Source organism: Drosophila novamexicana, unplaced genomic scaffold (assembly GCF_003285875.2).
Source record: "Drosophila novamexicana strain 15010-1031.04,08,12 unplaced genomic scaffold, DnovRS2.1 tig00000008-arrow-pilon, whole genome shotgun sequence".
NCBI classification, from domain to species: Eukaryota; Metazoa; Arthropoda; class Insecta; order Diptera; family Drosophilidae; genus Drosophila; species Drosophila novamexicana.
In genome coordinates this window covers 1530536-1544565 of record NW_020824765.1, presented here as the reverse complement: position 1 = coordinate 1544565, position 14030 = coordinate 1530536, and the positions used below count along the sequence as shown (strand labels likewise).

General features: G+C 45.8%; 1 protein-coding gene across 1 annotated transcript in view; it reads left to right on the top strand.

The window, feature by feature from the left end:
- LOC115764471 (Down syndrome cell adhesion molecule-like protein Dscam2) overlaps window positions 1-14030 on the top strand; it is a 70833-nt gene that overhangs the window by 30266 nt on the left and 26537 nt on the right. The window contains exons 6-8 of the mRNA XM_030707541.1: window positions 4017-4140; window positions 11183-12027; window positions 12087-12248. Of these exons, the coding sequence (XP_030563401.1) occupies window positions 4017-4140; window positions 11183-12027; window positions 12087-12248 (1131 nt within the window). The remainder of the gene's footprint in view (window positions 1-4016; window positions 4141-11182; window positions 12028-12086; window positions 12249-14030) is intronic.

The following is a 14030-nucleotide window of genomic DNA, read 5'->3' as shown; positions in this document are numbered from 1 at the left end:
AGTCCAAAAATGTTGATATTAAAGTTAACTACGCTTTCTAGAACCCGTCGGCAGTGTGCGTCCGAAAGTCAACGCCCAAGACAAACATCAGTTTATAGACGTGGAACTAAGCAATAGTTATTCCCTCCTCTGCTTGGCACAATCCTATCCAACGCCCGCTTTTAGGTGGGTTTAAAAATAACTACAAGCCGTTACCTCGCCTGACCAACGGCAGACAGTTTTCTAGTGCATGTCCTGAACCAAAGAAATTCAAATTTTTTATTGTAGAACCCGTTGGCTCGGTCAAGCCCAAAATAAACGTCCAGGACAAACTACAGACACGCGAGATAGCCGAGCAGGCCGGATTTGCCCTGCTCTGTCCGGCGCAATCATATCCCATGCCTGCCTTTAGGTACTCCCATTAAAATTGTGCTGCATGTCTTGAAGCCATTTTGTGAGGTTTGAATTCCGCAAATAGCCCAATTTACGACAGGTTTACCAAGGGGCAGACAATATAATTAAAGTGATTATTTTGTTAGACCAATTTCCTCATTTCTAGCAGGCAGTTTTCAAATAATTTGAGATACCGTGTAACATTCGCAATGTTTACAGAGCCGATAGGCAGTGTTCCGCCAAAGGTTGGTGTAGCTGATGAATTGTCCAATACAAGAACCGTGCAAAGTGCCAGATTTAGCCTGAAGTGTCCTGCGCAATCGTATCCCATACCAGCATATAGGTAGGACTTTTGTCGGAGCCAGTAAGCATTCAGGCAGCTTTCGTGGGCTATAAAAGGCTAGTTAAAGGCATGTCCACATTCCTGTTCCTTTCAGAACCAATTGGTAGCGTTCCACCCAAAGTTAGCATAGATGATGAAGTGGCCAATGCTCGTGCGTTTGTGGCAAGGAGCTTGAGTCTTAAGTGCCCTGCACAATCGTATCCCATACCCGCATATAGGTATGTTTTCCCAATCCAATTCAACATTCAAGTAGTTGTCAAGACCCAAGCCTGAAAGTAAGTCTTTATCCCCTCTAGAGCCGGTTGCCTCTGTCCCACCCAAACTTAATCTGCTCGAGCGAGTGCGCACTATGGAAATACTTTTGGGCACTAAATATGCCATGCAGTGCCCGGGTCAAGCGTTTCCCGTACCCACCAACAGGTAACCCGATTCCTTCTCAACTTCAGGCTGCTTTCAAATGTTCATCTGCATTCCTACGGCAAGGTTTTAATGTAGTATACAATTTCAGAACCCATCGGATCTGTTCCGCCGAAAATCAATAACATAAATGACAAATTTCAATTGATGCAAGTTAAGCTGGAATCCAATTTCGCTATGCAGTGTCCCGGTCAGGCTTATCCAGTGCCAGTAGTTCGGTTAGTTTAATTATGCATAGCATAAGAGACCTTAAAAGACTTAGCCAACATTTCGGGCTTCTCCTGCTGTCTGAGTTAAATAATATTGTTTTATTTTCTTATACTAGAACCCATTGGTTCGGTTCCACCAAAAATTTCGAATCTGCATGACAAGTTTCAGTTTGTGCAAGTGAAGTTGAATGAGGATTATTCTATGCAATGTCCTGGTCAAGCATACCCTGTACCCATAGTTCGGTTAGTTTTATTTATTATTTCACTTGTAAATATGATATACTCTTTTGTAGAACCGATAGGGTCTGTGCCACCAAAAATCACAAGTCTTCACGACAAGTTTCAAGTGCTGCAGGTGAAGTTGTCTGAGGATTATGCCATGCAATGTCCTGGCCAGGCATATCCCGTGCCTTTAGTTAGGTTAGTTCTAAAAATTCCTCGACCACATTCAGTTCTACAGTTGAGATTTAGATATTTAAGCATAAGTACTTATGTAACTTTTCTTGTAGAACCCGTGGGCTCTGTGGCACCTAAAGTCGATACTCGGGATGAGTTTACATTTGCGCGAACTCAGCTGGGGTTATCCAAGGCGATCATTTGCCCAGCCCAGTCGTACCCCATGCCATCGTTTAGGTAATTTGCTCAGCCCAACGTTCAGGCTACATTCCTATAGAGGTCTTTTTACAAACTATTTATTTGTGCTCACAGAACCTGTCGGGAGCGTAGCCCCTAAAGTTGATATCAAAGATGAGATTAACTACGCTCGTGCAGCTTTGAATCACAGTCTGGCCATAGTTTGTCCAGCTCAATCCTATCCGGTTCCAACATTTAGGTAAGCCCCGCTCAGCATTCAGGCAGTTTACTTTGAAACCTCCAGGCCATTTTGTTAAGGTTCTGGCATATTACAGAGCCCGTGGGCAGTGTTGCACCCAAAGTTGATGCTAATGATCGCATTAAATGGGTTGATAAACCAAAGGGTATATCCCTGAGCTTACTTTGTCCAGCCCAGTCGTATCCAACGCCCGCTGCCCGGTAAGATTCGCCACCATTAAAATTTTCAGGCAGTTTTCATTAGAGATTTCGCTGTAGCAGTTAAAGATTTCGAAATTGCTTGCAGAACCTGTTGGTAGTGTGGCTCCGAAGGTGGATGTTAAGGATCGTATAACGTGGCTTGATTAGCCTAAGGGGCAAGCCCTAAACTTGCTTTGCCCCGCGCAGTCGTATCCCATGCCTGCGTACAGGTACGATTCACAGGCATATTTAGGCAGTTTTCTGAAAGTTACCTTTACTCCAATTCGATCCATTAAAGTCGCTTGTGCAATCAAACTGTTTCAGAACCCGTGGGGAGTGTGGCGCCTAAGGTTGACATGCACGATAAAATGGATTTCGCCATAAAAAGTTCAAATACTTCTTTGAATCTGTTCTGCAAAGCTCAAGGCTATCCTATGCCAGCTTTTAGGTACAATAAATTACGCCCTTATCCTATTCAGGCAGTTGTATCCCTTAGCTATAGACACTCGATTCACATGCTCCTCTTATTGCAGAGCCTATTGGCACTGTGGGGCCGAAAGTTGATTTGAAAGATAAAGTTGCAATATCTGTTGCAAATCTTGGGCTTCAACTGAGCTTAATTTGTCCTGCGCAAGGCTATCCTATGCCAGCATTTAGGTAAGGGTGCTCTAAACCAGCAACAGGCAGTCTCAAGAATATATTCTTGACCTTATGTCCCCATTTAACCCTCTACAGAGCCTGTGGGATCTGTTGCACCTAAGGTGGACATGAACGATAAGCTGAAGTTCTCTTCAAACTCCTTAAATGCGTCGCTAAGTATTTTGTGTCCAGCTCAAGGCTATCCAATGCCCTCATTTAGGTGAGAATGACATTCAGGCAGTTCCCTATTTAGAAGTCCTATGCCATCAAATTTGTTAAATGCAGGATGTCCTCGCCACTCTCCTTTTCAGAACCCGTTGGCTCTGTGGCACCGAAAGTCGATATTAATGATAAAGTCAAAATAGCCATCATCAGATCGAATAACTCCTTAAGTTTGGTGTGCCCCGCTCAGGGTTACCCAATGCCGGCGTTTAGGTAATGCACAGTCGAGTACCTTTGAGCCGATGCAGTCTTAGGATCTTTAGGATATTCTGAACAGACAAACAATTTTCTTTTGAATATTTGCAGAACCAGTTGGCTCAGTCGCGCCCAAAGTAGAAATTAAGGATAAAGCTGGCATATTTTTAGCCAGTTCTGAAAATTCTTTAGCCTTGCTCTGTCCCGCGCAGTCATACCCAATGCCCGCTTATAGGTAATGCCTTAGCTTTAAGAATCATGAGGTCTAGAAAAACTGGATGTCCATTGGCCTGTTGTAGCGCCCGATGTTAACCAGCCCAATATTAAGGCAGCTTCAGATTTGGGATTAGCTTATATTAATGCCGTAATGACTTATCTTTGCAGAGCCTGTGGGCAGCGTAGCACCCAAAGTAGAAATCAAAGATAAATTGGGCATTTTTCTGGCCAAATCCAACAAATCCATGGCTCTGTTATGTCCGGCACAGTCCTATCCCATGCCAGCCTTTAGGTAAGGCCTTAAGCTAGTCTTCTGTCGCATATCCCCCATTTGCATTCAGGCTGTTATGTAGCTGTAGGGTATATTTTAGTAAAGTCATTGTTGTTTACAGAGCCGATAGGCAGTGTTGCGCCTCGAGTAAATCGCAAGGATGAGTTCAATCATGATCGCATAAGCAGCACACAGGCCATAGCCATACAATGTCCCGCCCAATCGTATCCTGTGCCAGCCTATAGGTAAATCGAATCGAGTATCCTTTGCCTTGCAGTTCTAGTTGTTAAGAGCTACTCTGTGTGTTTAGTCGGTGGTCTTCTACAACCTTTTTATCTTGTGCTTCATCTTGCAGAGCCTGTGGGCAGCGTGGCGCCACGTGTCAACAAGCAAGATGGCCTGACACGCGACAGCATTCGCCTTGGCCAAACCGTTGCCATCTTTTGTCCCGCGCAAGCCTATCCAGTGCCCTTCTATAGGTAATTGTGCATCCAAAGCTCTCCAATTATAGCTCAGGCATAGCAAAGTCTTCAAGCATCATTGGCTACAAATTGTAATTAGCCATAAGCCTTCAGCTCCCATTCCCCTCTCAGAGTCGCATGATTAAGCCTATTCATAACGGTCTGGTCAAACAATGACACGCAATAGTTGTGATGGCTTGAGCCCCGACATTGTTTCTGCACCCCTCCCAAAAACTTGACTACAAATTTCTATGGTCCTTGCCGAGCCCATTTAAGCAGTTTTCAAAGTTCGCAACTTGATCCTGTTTTGTTGTTGTTTAACTTTAATAAGTTGTTCAATTTAAGAGCCCGTTGGCAGCGTGCCGCCCAAAATTAGCATCGGGGAGCGACGCAAGGATGCCGAGGTGCCCTTGAAGGGAGATCTGAGCATCTTTTGTCCAGCACAGTCCTATCCAGTGCCAGCCTTTAGGTAAGAGGGTGCTCAAGCCTGAAACAAAAGCAGTTTTCATTTAGTACGTAGGAGTAGTCTATTTTCAGCACGTATCAGAATAAAAATTTGGTTTTAATAGAACCCGTTGGCTCTGTTGGGCCCAAAATAAGTGTTGGTGAACGTCTCAAAGATGCGGCAGCTCAACTCGGCACTACGTTCACGCTCTTCTGCCCAGCACAATCCTATCCAGTGCCGGCCTTTAGGTAAATTTCTATTGTGACTCCTTTACCTCCATAACATTCAGGCAGTTTCTCAATTTAAATTATTGATGATAACCAGCTTAATGTTTATATTTTCTTAGAACCCGTTGGCAGCGTAGCGCCTAAAATCAGTGTTGAAAATCGTCTTAAAAACGCCGAGGCTCATTTAGGCGGCAGCTTTACACTCTTTTGTCCTGGCCAGGCTTATCCAATGCCATTTTTTAGGTAAATCCATAGTTCAGAATGCCACATTAATCTAGAGGGAAAACCATGAAGAAAAAGCCAAACTTCGTGAAAATCGGATGAGATTTGGCCGAGATATGGGGGTGGTAATTTTTGACCCATGTCTATATACGAATCTTGGGGTAAGATTTGGACATTAATTTCGACCAAAAAATCGGTGTCGAGATTTGAATGCCAGATTAATCTAGAGGGAAAACAATGAAGAAAAAGCCAAACTTCGTGAAAATCGGATAAGATTTGGCCGAGATATGGGGGTGGTAATTTTTGACCCATGTCTATATACGAATCTTGGGGTAAGATTTGGACATAAATTGCGACCAAAAAATCGGTGTCGAGATTTGAATGCCACATTAATCTAGAGGGAAAACCATGAAGAAAAAGCCAAACTTCGTGAAAATCGGATGAGATTTGGCCGAGATATGGGGGTGGTAATTTTTGACCCATGTCTATATACGAATCTTGGGGTAAGATTTGGACATGAATTTCGACCAAAAAATCGGTGTCGAGATAGTTTTCCCAGCACAGGGCTATCCAGTACCTGCCTTTCGGTAATGTTACAGTCAAAGTTCTCTTCTATAACTAATCAGGCAGATTTCAGTTTTTCTTTTGGTATTTCTTAAATGTATATGATTTTTTTCCTTCAGAGCCCATTAGCAGCGCTGTGCCCAAAGTTGTTTCCCTGGCCAAATTTGATATGAAAACATACGCTGGCTCAAGCACCTTGTCCTTACTGTGCCCTGCCCAAGGTTATCCAGTACCAGTCTATAGGTAAAAGTTCAAGCTCTAGTGTCCAACATTTCAGGTGGTTCAGGTGGTTTATTTTAGTTCTGTGTTAAGTTTGATACAATTTTCCAGAGCCTGTCTCGAGCACTGCTCCCAAAGTGCCGCCACTTCAGTCACGTCCCTTAATTGTGGCTGGTCACTCCAGCATTTCCATATTGTGCCCAGCTCAGGGCTATCCCGCGCCAGGTTTCCGGTAAGCTTTTTTTATTTGTTCAGCTCCACTCACCAACATTTAGGCTGTATATTAAGCTTACGTCAGGTTTTCGCCAATTGACTATAAAATTTCGTTACCATTTTCCAGAGCCCATTGCCAGCAGCCCGCCCAAGATAAATGCACTGACGTATAAGCCCAACATTGTTCAATTTCATTCTGCCACTGCAATTCTTTGTCCCGCGCAAGGTTATCCAGCTCCTAGTTTTAGGTGCGTTTATATATAAGTGCGGGTGTTATTCTAAACCAACATCAGGCCAGAGATTACTTTTATTTTATTATTTTTCTCGAACAATTCACAGAACCCATTTCAAGCACAGCCCCAAGAACACCAGCCCTGGTCCAGAAACCTCTCGAACTGCATCAGAATTATTCGATCTCGTTGCTTTGTCCAGCACAGGGTTATCCAGCGCCTAGTTTTCGGTAAGCCGAAACTGTCAGGCACCCAACATTCAGTTAGCTTGAAGTTTTTTGCCATTGTACAAGATTTCTCTTGACCATTTAGAGCCCGTGGGCGGTAAGGCACCCACCCTGCTCTCCAACGATATCAAACGCTCTTGGATCGAACGCATGCTGTCCACCAATTTGGCGCTTTTTTGTCCCGCTCAAGCTTATCCAGTGCCCGCATTCAGGTTAGAATAGTTAAGGAACAAAAAAAAAACTGAGAGGTAGCAATTGCGATCAACCTTTGAGGGATTTCAGTCAGCTTATTTTTTGTGTTTTATTTTTTTTTTGCAGAGCCAGTTTCAAGCACGGCGCCGCGAATACCTTCGATAATGAGTAAACCCTTTGAGCTGCACAGAGGCACAGATATATCGCTGCTTTGCCCAGCTCAGGGTTATCCAGCGCCAAGTTTTGGGTAAAATAATTGTCTATTATGCCCTATGCCAACATTCAAAGGTTTCAGCTAGATAGTTCCTAAATTCATGTTCCCACACAGAACCCGTTTCGGCCAAGGGCCCCACTCTCTCCATTGACACGAAATGGTCTGGGATTGAGCGGCAGCGCGGCATAGACATCGTGCTGCTGTGCCCGGCGCAGGCATTTCCTGTTCCTATCAGCAGGTTAGTCAGAAACCCGCAACCCAATCGGGGCACAATGCGTGCCTTTATTTATGCATGAGGCGTGTGAACTTTAACCCCGAGCGAGGGGCCAAGCGCTGCTTCATTCATAAAATGTGCACAAACACAGACATACGTCAAATAGGCGCACACACACTCATAAAAAGTAAGCTAAATAAACAAACCGTAGCCGGTGGCAGCGGGAGAATTCATAGAAAAGCACCGCAAAAGGCAATCAAATGCAGCTGCCGCCCTCCTTCCCCACACACTTGTGTGTGTCGAAGGCTTTGCGCTTGTGTGCGTGTCTGTTTGTAAACAACAGCTGATGCGACTTGTGTGCGCTCTCTCCTGCTCTCTTTGCCAGTGCACATGCTCGTGATCCACACGAAATTTCCCAAACAATTACCCCTACATGCGCGCGCCGTTTGTTTGTGTGGATTGTGTGGACTGCATGCGTCTCGCTCGCACACCGGTTTATTGAATGAACGCACGTTTCTGGGTCAACTTTCGCTTGTTGTCTTTGGCTCGGCTCTTGCACGCCCACCTGTTGCCGCACACATACACAAGGTGCGCATGCCCCAACGGGGCGCGTAGCTGTTGTTATTGTTGTTGGTATTTCGTTAACCTTAAGCTTAACATTGACCCCAATTAAATATGCATTGTGCGCGTCTGTTGTTGCCGGCTTTCCCTCTTCTTCTATTACTTTTCGAGTTTATGTCTGAAAAGTTCAGCGTCTTTGGGGGTTGCGTTAGCTTGTGCCGTCTGTGTCAACAGGTTACGTGGAAAGTGCACGTACGTACAAATGAGGTCAAAGTTGAAGGGTTTTTTTTTTAGTGTCTGAAGTTGGCAAATGAATTATTTTTGCTGCTTGCGTGTGACTTTCGGCTGACTTTTTATACCACTGGCTCTTAGTATCTTACAACACCTGTTGGCAATACTTGGCCACAATTTCACTTTTTCATTTTCAGTGAGATACTTTCGTAAGCCCCGCTTAAACTATCTCAAATGATAATGAAATGTCAAATGTAGTTATAACTCGAGATACCTGACATGTAACCCTTCAGCTGTTTTCATATTTAGTACAAATTTAATGTACTCATAACAATGACGCATAATGCTCAAATTCATTGATAGAAAATATGTTGCTCACAAAGTAGCGAATATCAAAAGTAGAGGAAAGTTCTGCACTATGATTATGCACAGATGATATAGTTTAATTGTTAAATTGATAACCTTTATTTTCTTAGAGCCCATTGGTTCAAAGGCGCCGGCTGTGCCCACGGGCGTCCAGACATTCCAGCAACATGTTCCATTGGGCTTCAGCTTTGCGATGCTCTGCCAGGCTCAGGCATTTCCAGTGCCTGTTTTTAGGTAATCCGAGCACCACCCAACATTCAGTCAGTTTCTTCTTCCTATTCCTAACACATAATAACGACTTATCTGATATATCTCATGAACCTGTTGGCTTCAAGGCGCCCAGTTTTCCCAGCGTTGCCTCAACTTTTACCATACACGCTCCCCAGCATAACAACTTGGCCCTGACCTGTGAAGGCCAGGCATACCCGGTGCCAGTATTTAGGTAATTGGAAACGCGAGCTCATCAGTAAACTATTATCTTAGTCGGGGACTTGGACCAACGCTTGTCAAATGGTTCTATGGGAACACTTTAATTATGGCATTGATTACTTTTATTTTAGAGCCTGTCGGCGCAAAGGCACCCACATTTTCGAGTGACTCCAAGGGCAGCATATTTGAGCGTTCCATTAATGCAAGTTTTGCCCTGTTGTGCCAGGCGCAGGCCTTTCCCGTGCCCATCATTAGGCAAGTTTAACGAGTTATCTTTACTATCAGGCAGTTTTCTGTGGTATTTGAGGAACAAATATATTTATCATGCCATAACTTTGCAGAACCTATTGGCTCTAGGGCTCCTACGTTTTCGACGGACTACAACTCTTTTTCTTATGCACGCGCCGTGGGTCAAAGTTTCGCCTTGCTGTGTCAGGCGCAGGCGTTTCCAGTACCCGCCATGAGGTAGACTCAAGTCTTTGTTTGCTTTAATTCAGGCAGTTTTCGCATTCTATTTGAGGTCTATTTATATTTATCAATGCCATTTACAGAACCCATTGGGGCCAGAGCGCCAACCTTTTCAACTGATTCCAATTCGTTCTCATATACGCGAGGCGTGAGTCAGAGCTTTGCGCTGCTTTGTCAGGCTCAAGCGTTTCCTGTGCCTGCAATGAGGTACTAGTACCTGTATTTAACACTTCTCGAAACTATCAGGCAGTTTTCAATAGTTAACTTATTGTAACCCATGTCCTGACAGCATAAATTTCGCAATTTCCAGAACCTGTCGGTGCGAAGGCTCCAACATTTGCTAGCGCTTCAAAAATCTCCTCTCTCCTCGGTCCCAGCTCAAGCGATATTGTCTTGCTCTGCCAGGCTCAGGCATACCCGGTGCCGTTTATTAGGTAAAAGTTGAGACAGTTTTCGATAAATCCTACAAATATTAACACTGCCAGCTGGCTTTCTGTTTGAATCGTATTCCGGAAATAATCGTTTATTTTGGCCGTGTATTTTTAGAACCTGTCAGCGCCAAAGGCCCCACTTTCGCAACTGATATGAAAAGCTATACATTTGTGCGGCAATATGGGCAAAGTTTCGCACTTCTTTGTCAGGCTCAGGCGTATCCTGTTCCCCTGATAAGGTAGCCTTAACGTAGCTCTAAGTATTCATCACCTAGTTCAGACAGTTTTACACTATTCTCTTGTTGCCCATAAACATTTTATAATCTCTTGTAGAGCCCATTGGGGCAAGGGTGCCCAGTTTCTCAGGCGAGTCGAAAAGCTTTACATTTGTCAAGGAGATCTCGACCAGCTTTGCCTTACTCTGTCAGGCTCAAGCGTTTCCCGTGCCCATCATACGGTTAGTTATAAAATAAATCAACAATCGGGCAGTTTTCAATTAGTATTCCATAATCCTGATCGACTGTCAATGATGCTTTGCAGAGCCTGTGGGCAGTGTGGCACCTAAGATTTCCGGTGGTCGTTTACAGGAAATAACGATAGCAGCTTCCAACGATTTGGCCATTTTGTGCCTAGGTCAATCCTATCCAACACCAGCATTTAGGTAATATTTGTACAGTCTCAGCGATATTCAGGCAGTTTTTGTGGTTATTTGTGCCATTGAACCAGAATTGATACTTTTATTTATTTCAGAGCCCATTGGTAGCGTAGCGCCCACTATATCGGGTGATCGTTTGCAGGAGCTAACTCGCAGGACGGGTTCCAGCTTTTCCGTATTATGCCAGGGACAAGCATATCCCATGCCTGCTTTTAGGTACTCATCCCTCCAATCGAATGTTTTCGACTTATCGTTCAGGCAGTTTATACAGATTTCGCAGTAACATTTTGGACTTGTCAACTTTGCAGAGCCCATTGGCCATGTTAAGCCGCGCATTGCTGTCAAGAGCATAGAAATCAATGAGGTTCCCCTGAGTGAAACATTTGTAGGCCATTGTCCGGGGCAGGGCTTTCCAGTGCCCACTTATAGGTAGATGATTTTTTCGTAGGGCGTTTGTCTGTCAGGAACTTTTCCCCCAATCCCTAAAGTGGCGCACAGAATAAGCAAACGTTCCGAGCACAACTCACGGCAAAGGTAAGTATTTTCGGTACATTTGACAGCGCCAAAATGCATGTAAGTATTTCAGGTCAAGCTCCAAGCTGTGAGTGTGTGAGCTTCCCTAACACTCTGTGTAACGTTTGCTCGTTTTGTGCCCGCTTTCCCGCTGCCAAATTGAAGCGCTTGAATCGCATCCACTAATATGTGCCTCTCGTTGCAGATGGTACAAATTCATTGAAGGAACCACCCGTAAACAGGCTGTGGTGCTGAACGATCGTGTCAAACAGGTTTCGGGCACACTCATCATCAAGGACGCCGTTGTCGAGGATTCCGGCAAATATTTGTGTGTTGTCAATAACTCGGTGGGCGGTGAAAGCGTGGAGACTGTTCTGACCGTAACTGCGCCGCTTTCGGCTAAGATCGATCCTCCCACGCAAACTATTGACTTTGGACGTCCCGCCGTGTTCACTTGCCAGTACACCGGCAATCCGATTAAGACCGTTAGCTGGATGAAGGACGGCAAGGCCATTGGACACAGTGAGCCAGTTCTGCGCATCGAATCGGTCAAGAAAGAGGACAAGGGCATGTATCAATGCTTTGTGCGCAACGATCAGGAATCCGCAGAGGCTAGCGCCGAGCTAAAACTTGGCGGCCGCTTCGATCCGCCCGTCATCCGCCAGGCTTTCCAAGAAGAGACCATGGAGCCAGGTCCAAGTGTATTCCTAAAGTGCGTAGCTGGTGGCAATCCCACACCCGAGATCTCCTGGGAATTGGATGGCAAGAAGATTGCCAACAACGACAGATATCAAGTGGGCCAATATGTCACTGTCAACGGCGATGTGGTTTCCTATTTGAACATTACCTCCGTACATGCCAACGATGGTGGCCTCTACAAATGCATTGCCAAATCCAAAGTGGGCGTGGCTGAGCACTCCGCCAAACTAAATGTCTACGGCTTACCCTACATTCGTCAGATGGAGAAGAAGGCTATTGTTGCTGGCGAGACCCTAATAGTCACATGCCCCGTGGCGGGTTACCCCATTGATTCCATTGTCTGGGAGCGCGGTAAGTGACGAGATGGCGATTTCAATATGTATTGGTTGCTAACACTCATATTTGCTCAGATAATCGCCCTCTGCCCATCAACCGCAAGCAGAAGGTCTTCCCTAATGGCACACTTATTATTGAGAACGTGGAGCGCAATTCGGATCAGGCAACTTACACATGTGTAGCAAAGAATCAGGAGGGTTACTCGGCTCGTGGTTCACTGGAGGTGCAAGTCATGGGTAAGTTAAGCATTTTGATTACTGCGCCAACTTCTCTCAAGGAAGTTGCGCGCCAGCCTATCTTCTTGGGCGGGTTGAATTTTCAGCATCGCGAAACCCTGCAACGTTGGTCGCTCTTTTCACTTAAAATAAATTATCCGTCCAACCTTAGTGCCGCCACAGATAGTGCCCTTTGACTTTGCCGAGGAGGCCATCAATATGAACGATATGGTGTCGGCCACCTGCACGGTCAACAAGGGTGATACACCGCTCGAAGTGTATTGGACTACAGCACCGGAACCGAAGCTCGGCGTGGCGCGTCTCATGTCAAACGATGGCATACTGATTACCAAGACGACGCAGCGCATCAGCATGCTGAGCATTGAGTCGGTCCATGCCCGCCACAGAGCCAACTACACCTGCGTAGCCCGCAATGCTGCCGGCATTGTCTATCACACGGCAGAGCTGCGTGTCAATGGTGATGCTTCTCTCTCTCTCTCCCTCGATCCGCTTAGTAGTTGTGCATTGTTTTAGACCGATTGTTACGAGTAGTCTAACGTTATGATTTGTTAAACCCTCCAACCAATCCAAGTTCTGCCTCAGATAGTGCCCTTTGAGTTCGGTGAGGAGAGCGTCAATGAGCTGGACATGGTGTCCGCCTCCTGCACAGTCAACAAGGGCGATCTGCCCATCGATGTGGCTTGGACCAAGAATGGCGGTCGTGTCTATACCAACGATGGTATTGTGGTCACCAAAACGAGCACACGCATGAGCGTCCTAAGCATTGAATCCGTGCGAGCTCGCCACGCGGGCAACTACTCCTGCGTGGCCACCAACAATGCGGGCGAGAGCAGACATTGGGCCATCCTGGCCGTCAATGGTTAAGAGTTTTATTAGTTCGCTTGTTCACTTTCAGCAACTTTAGCGTTTCATTTCCTTTGATTTTGTTCTTCCCAAAACCCACCAAGTCTTGCCTCAGATAGTGCCCTTTGACTTTGGCGATGAAAGCATCAATGAGCTGGACATGGTATCAGTTTCGTGTACTGTCAACAAGGGCGACCTGCCCGTGGATATATATTGGACCAAGAACGGAGGACGCCTCTATACCAACGATGGCCTGCTGGTCAACAGAAACAGCCAGCGACTGAGTGTCCTTAGCATCGAATCCGTGCGAGCTCGCCACGCGGGCAACTACTCCTGCGTTGCCACGAACAACGCCGGGGCCACCAGGCAATCGGCCATGCTGGCGGTCAATGGTTAATCCTTCAGTCACACGTTGCTTACATTCTACGTTCTTTGCTTTTGTTTGCTTTTACTTGATCAAAAATCCCAACCACCCATACAGTTCTGCCCCAAGTGATGCCCTTTGACTTTGGGGAGGAGAGCATCAATGAATTGGACATGGTCTCAGCCTACTGCACAGTCAACAAGGGCGATCTGCCACTAGACATTGCTTGGACCAAGAACGGCGGGCGGGTCTTCACCAACGATGGCGTTGTTGTCACCCGCAACAGCCAGCGCATCAGCGTCCTAAGCATTGAATCCGTGCGAGCTCGCCACGCGGGCAACTACTCCTGTGTTGCCACTAACAATGCCGGAGAAACCAGACAGTCTGCATTGCTGGCAGTCAATGGTTAAGCTTTAGTTCTGCTTGCAGTAGCTCCAGTTTATCCTTTAGTTTATGTTCAGTTCTGTCACCCAACCCGATCCGGTATTATTTATTTGTCAGTGCCACCATCAATTGCACCCTTCTCGTTCGGCGATGATCCCGTAAACACTGGCGAAAATGCTGGCGTTCAGTGC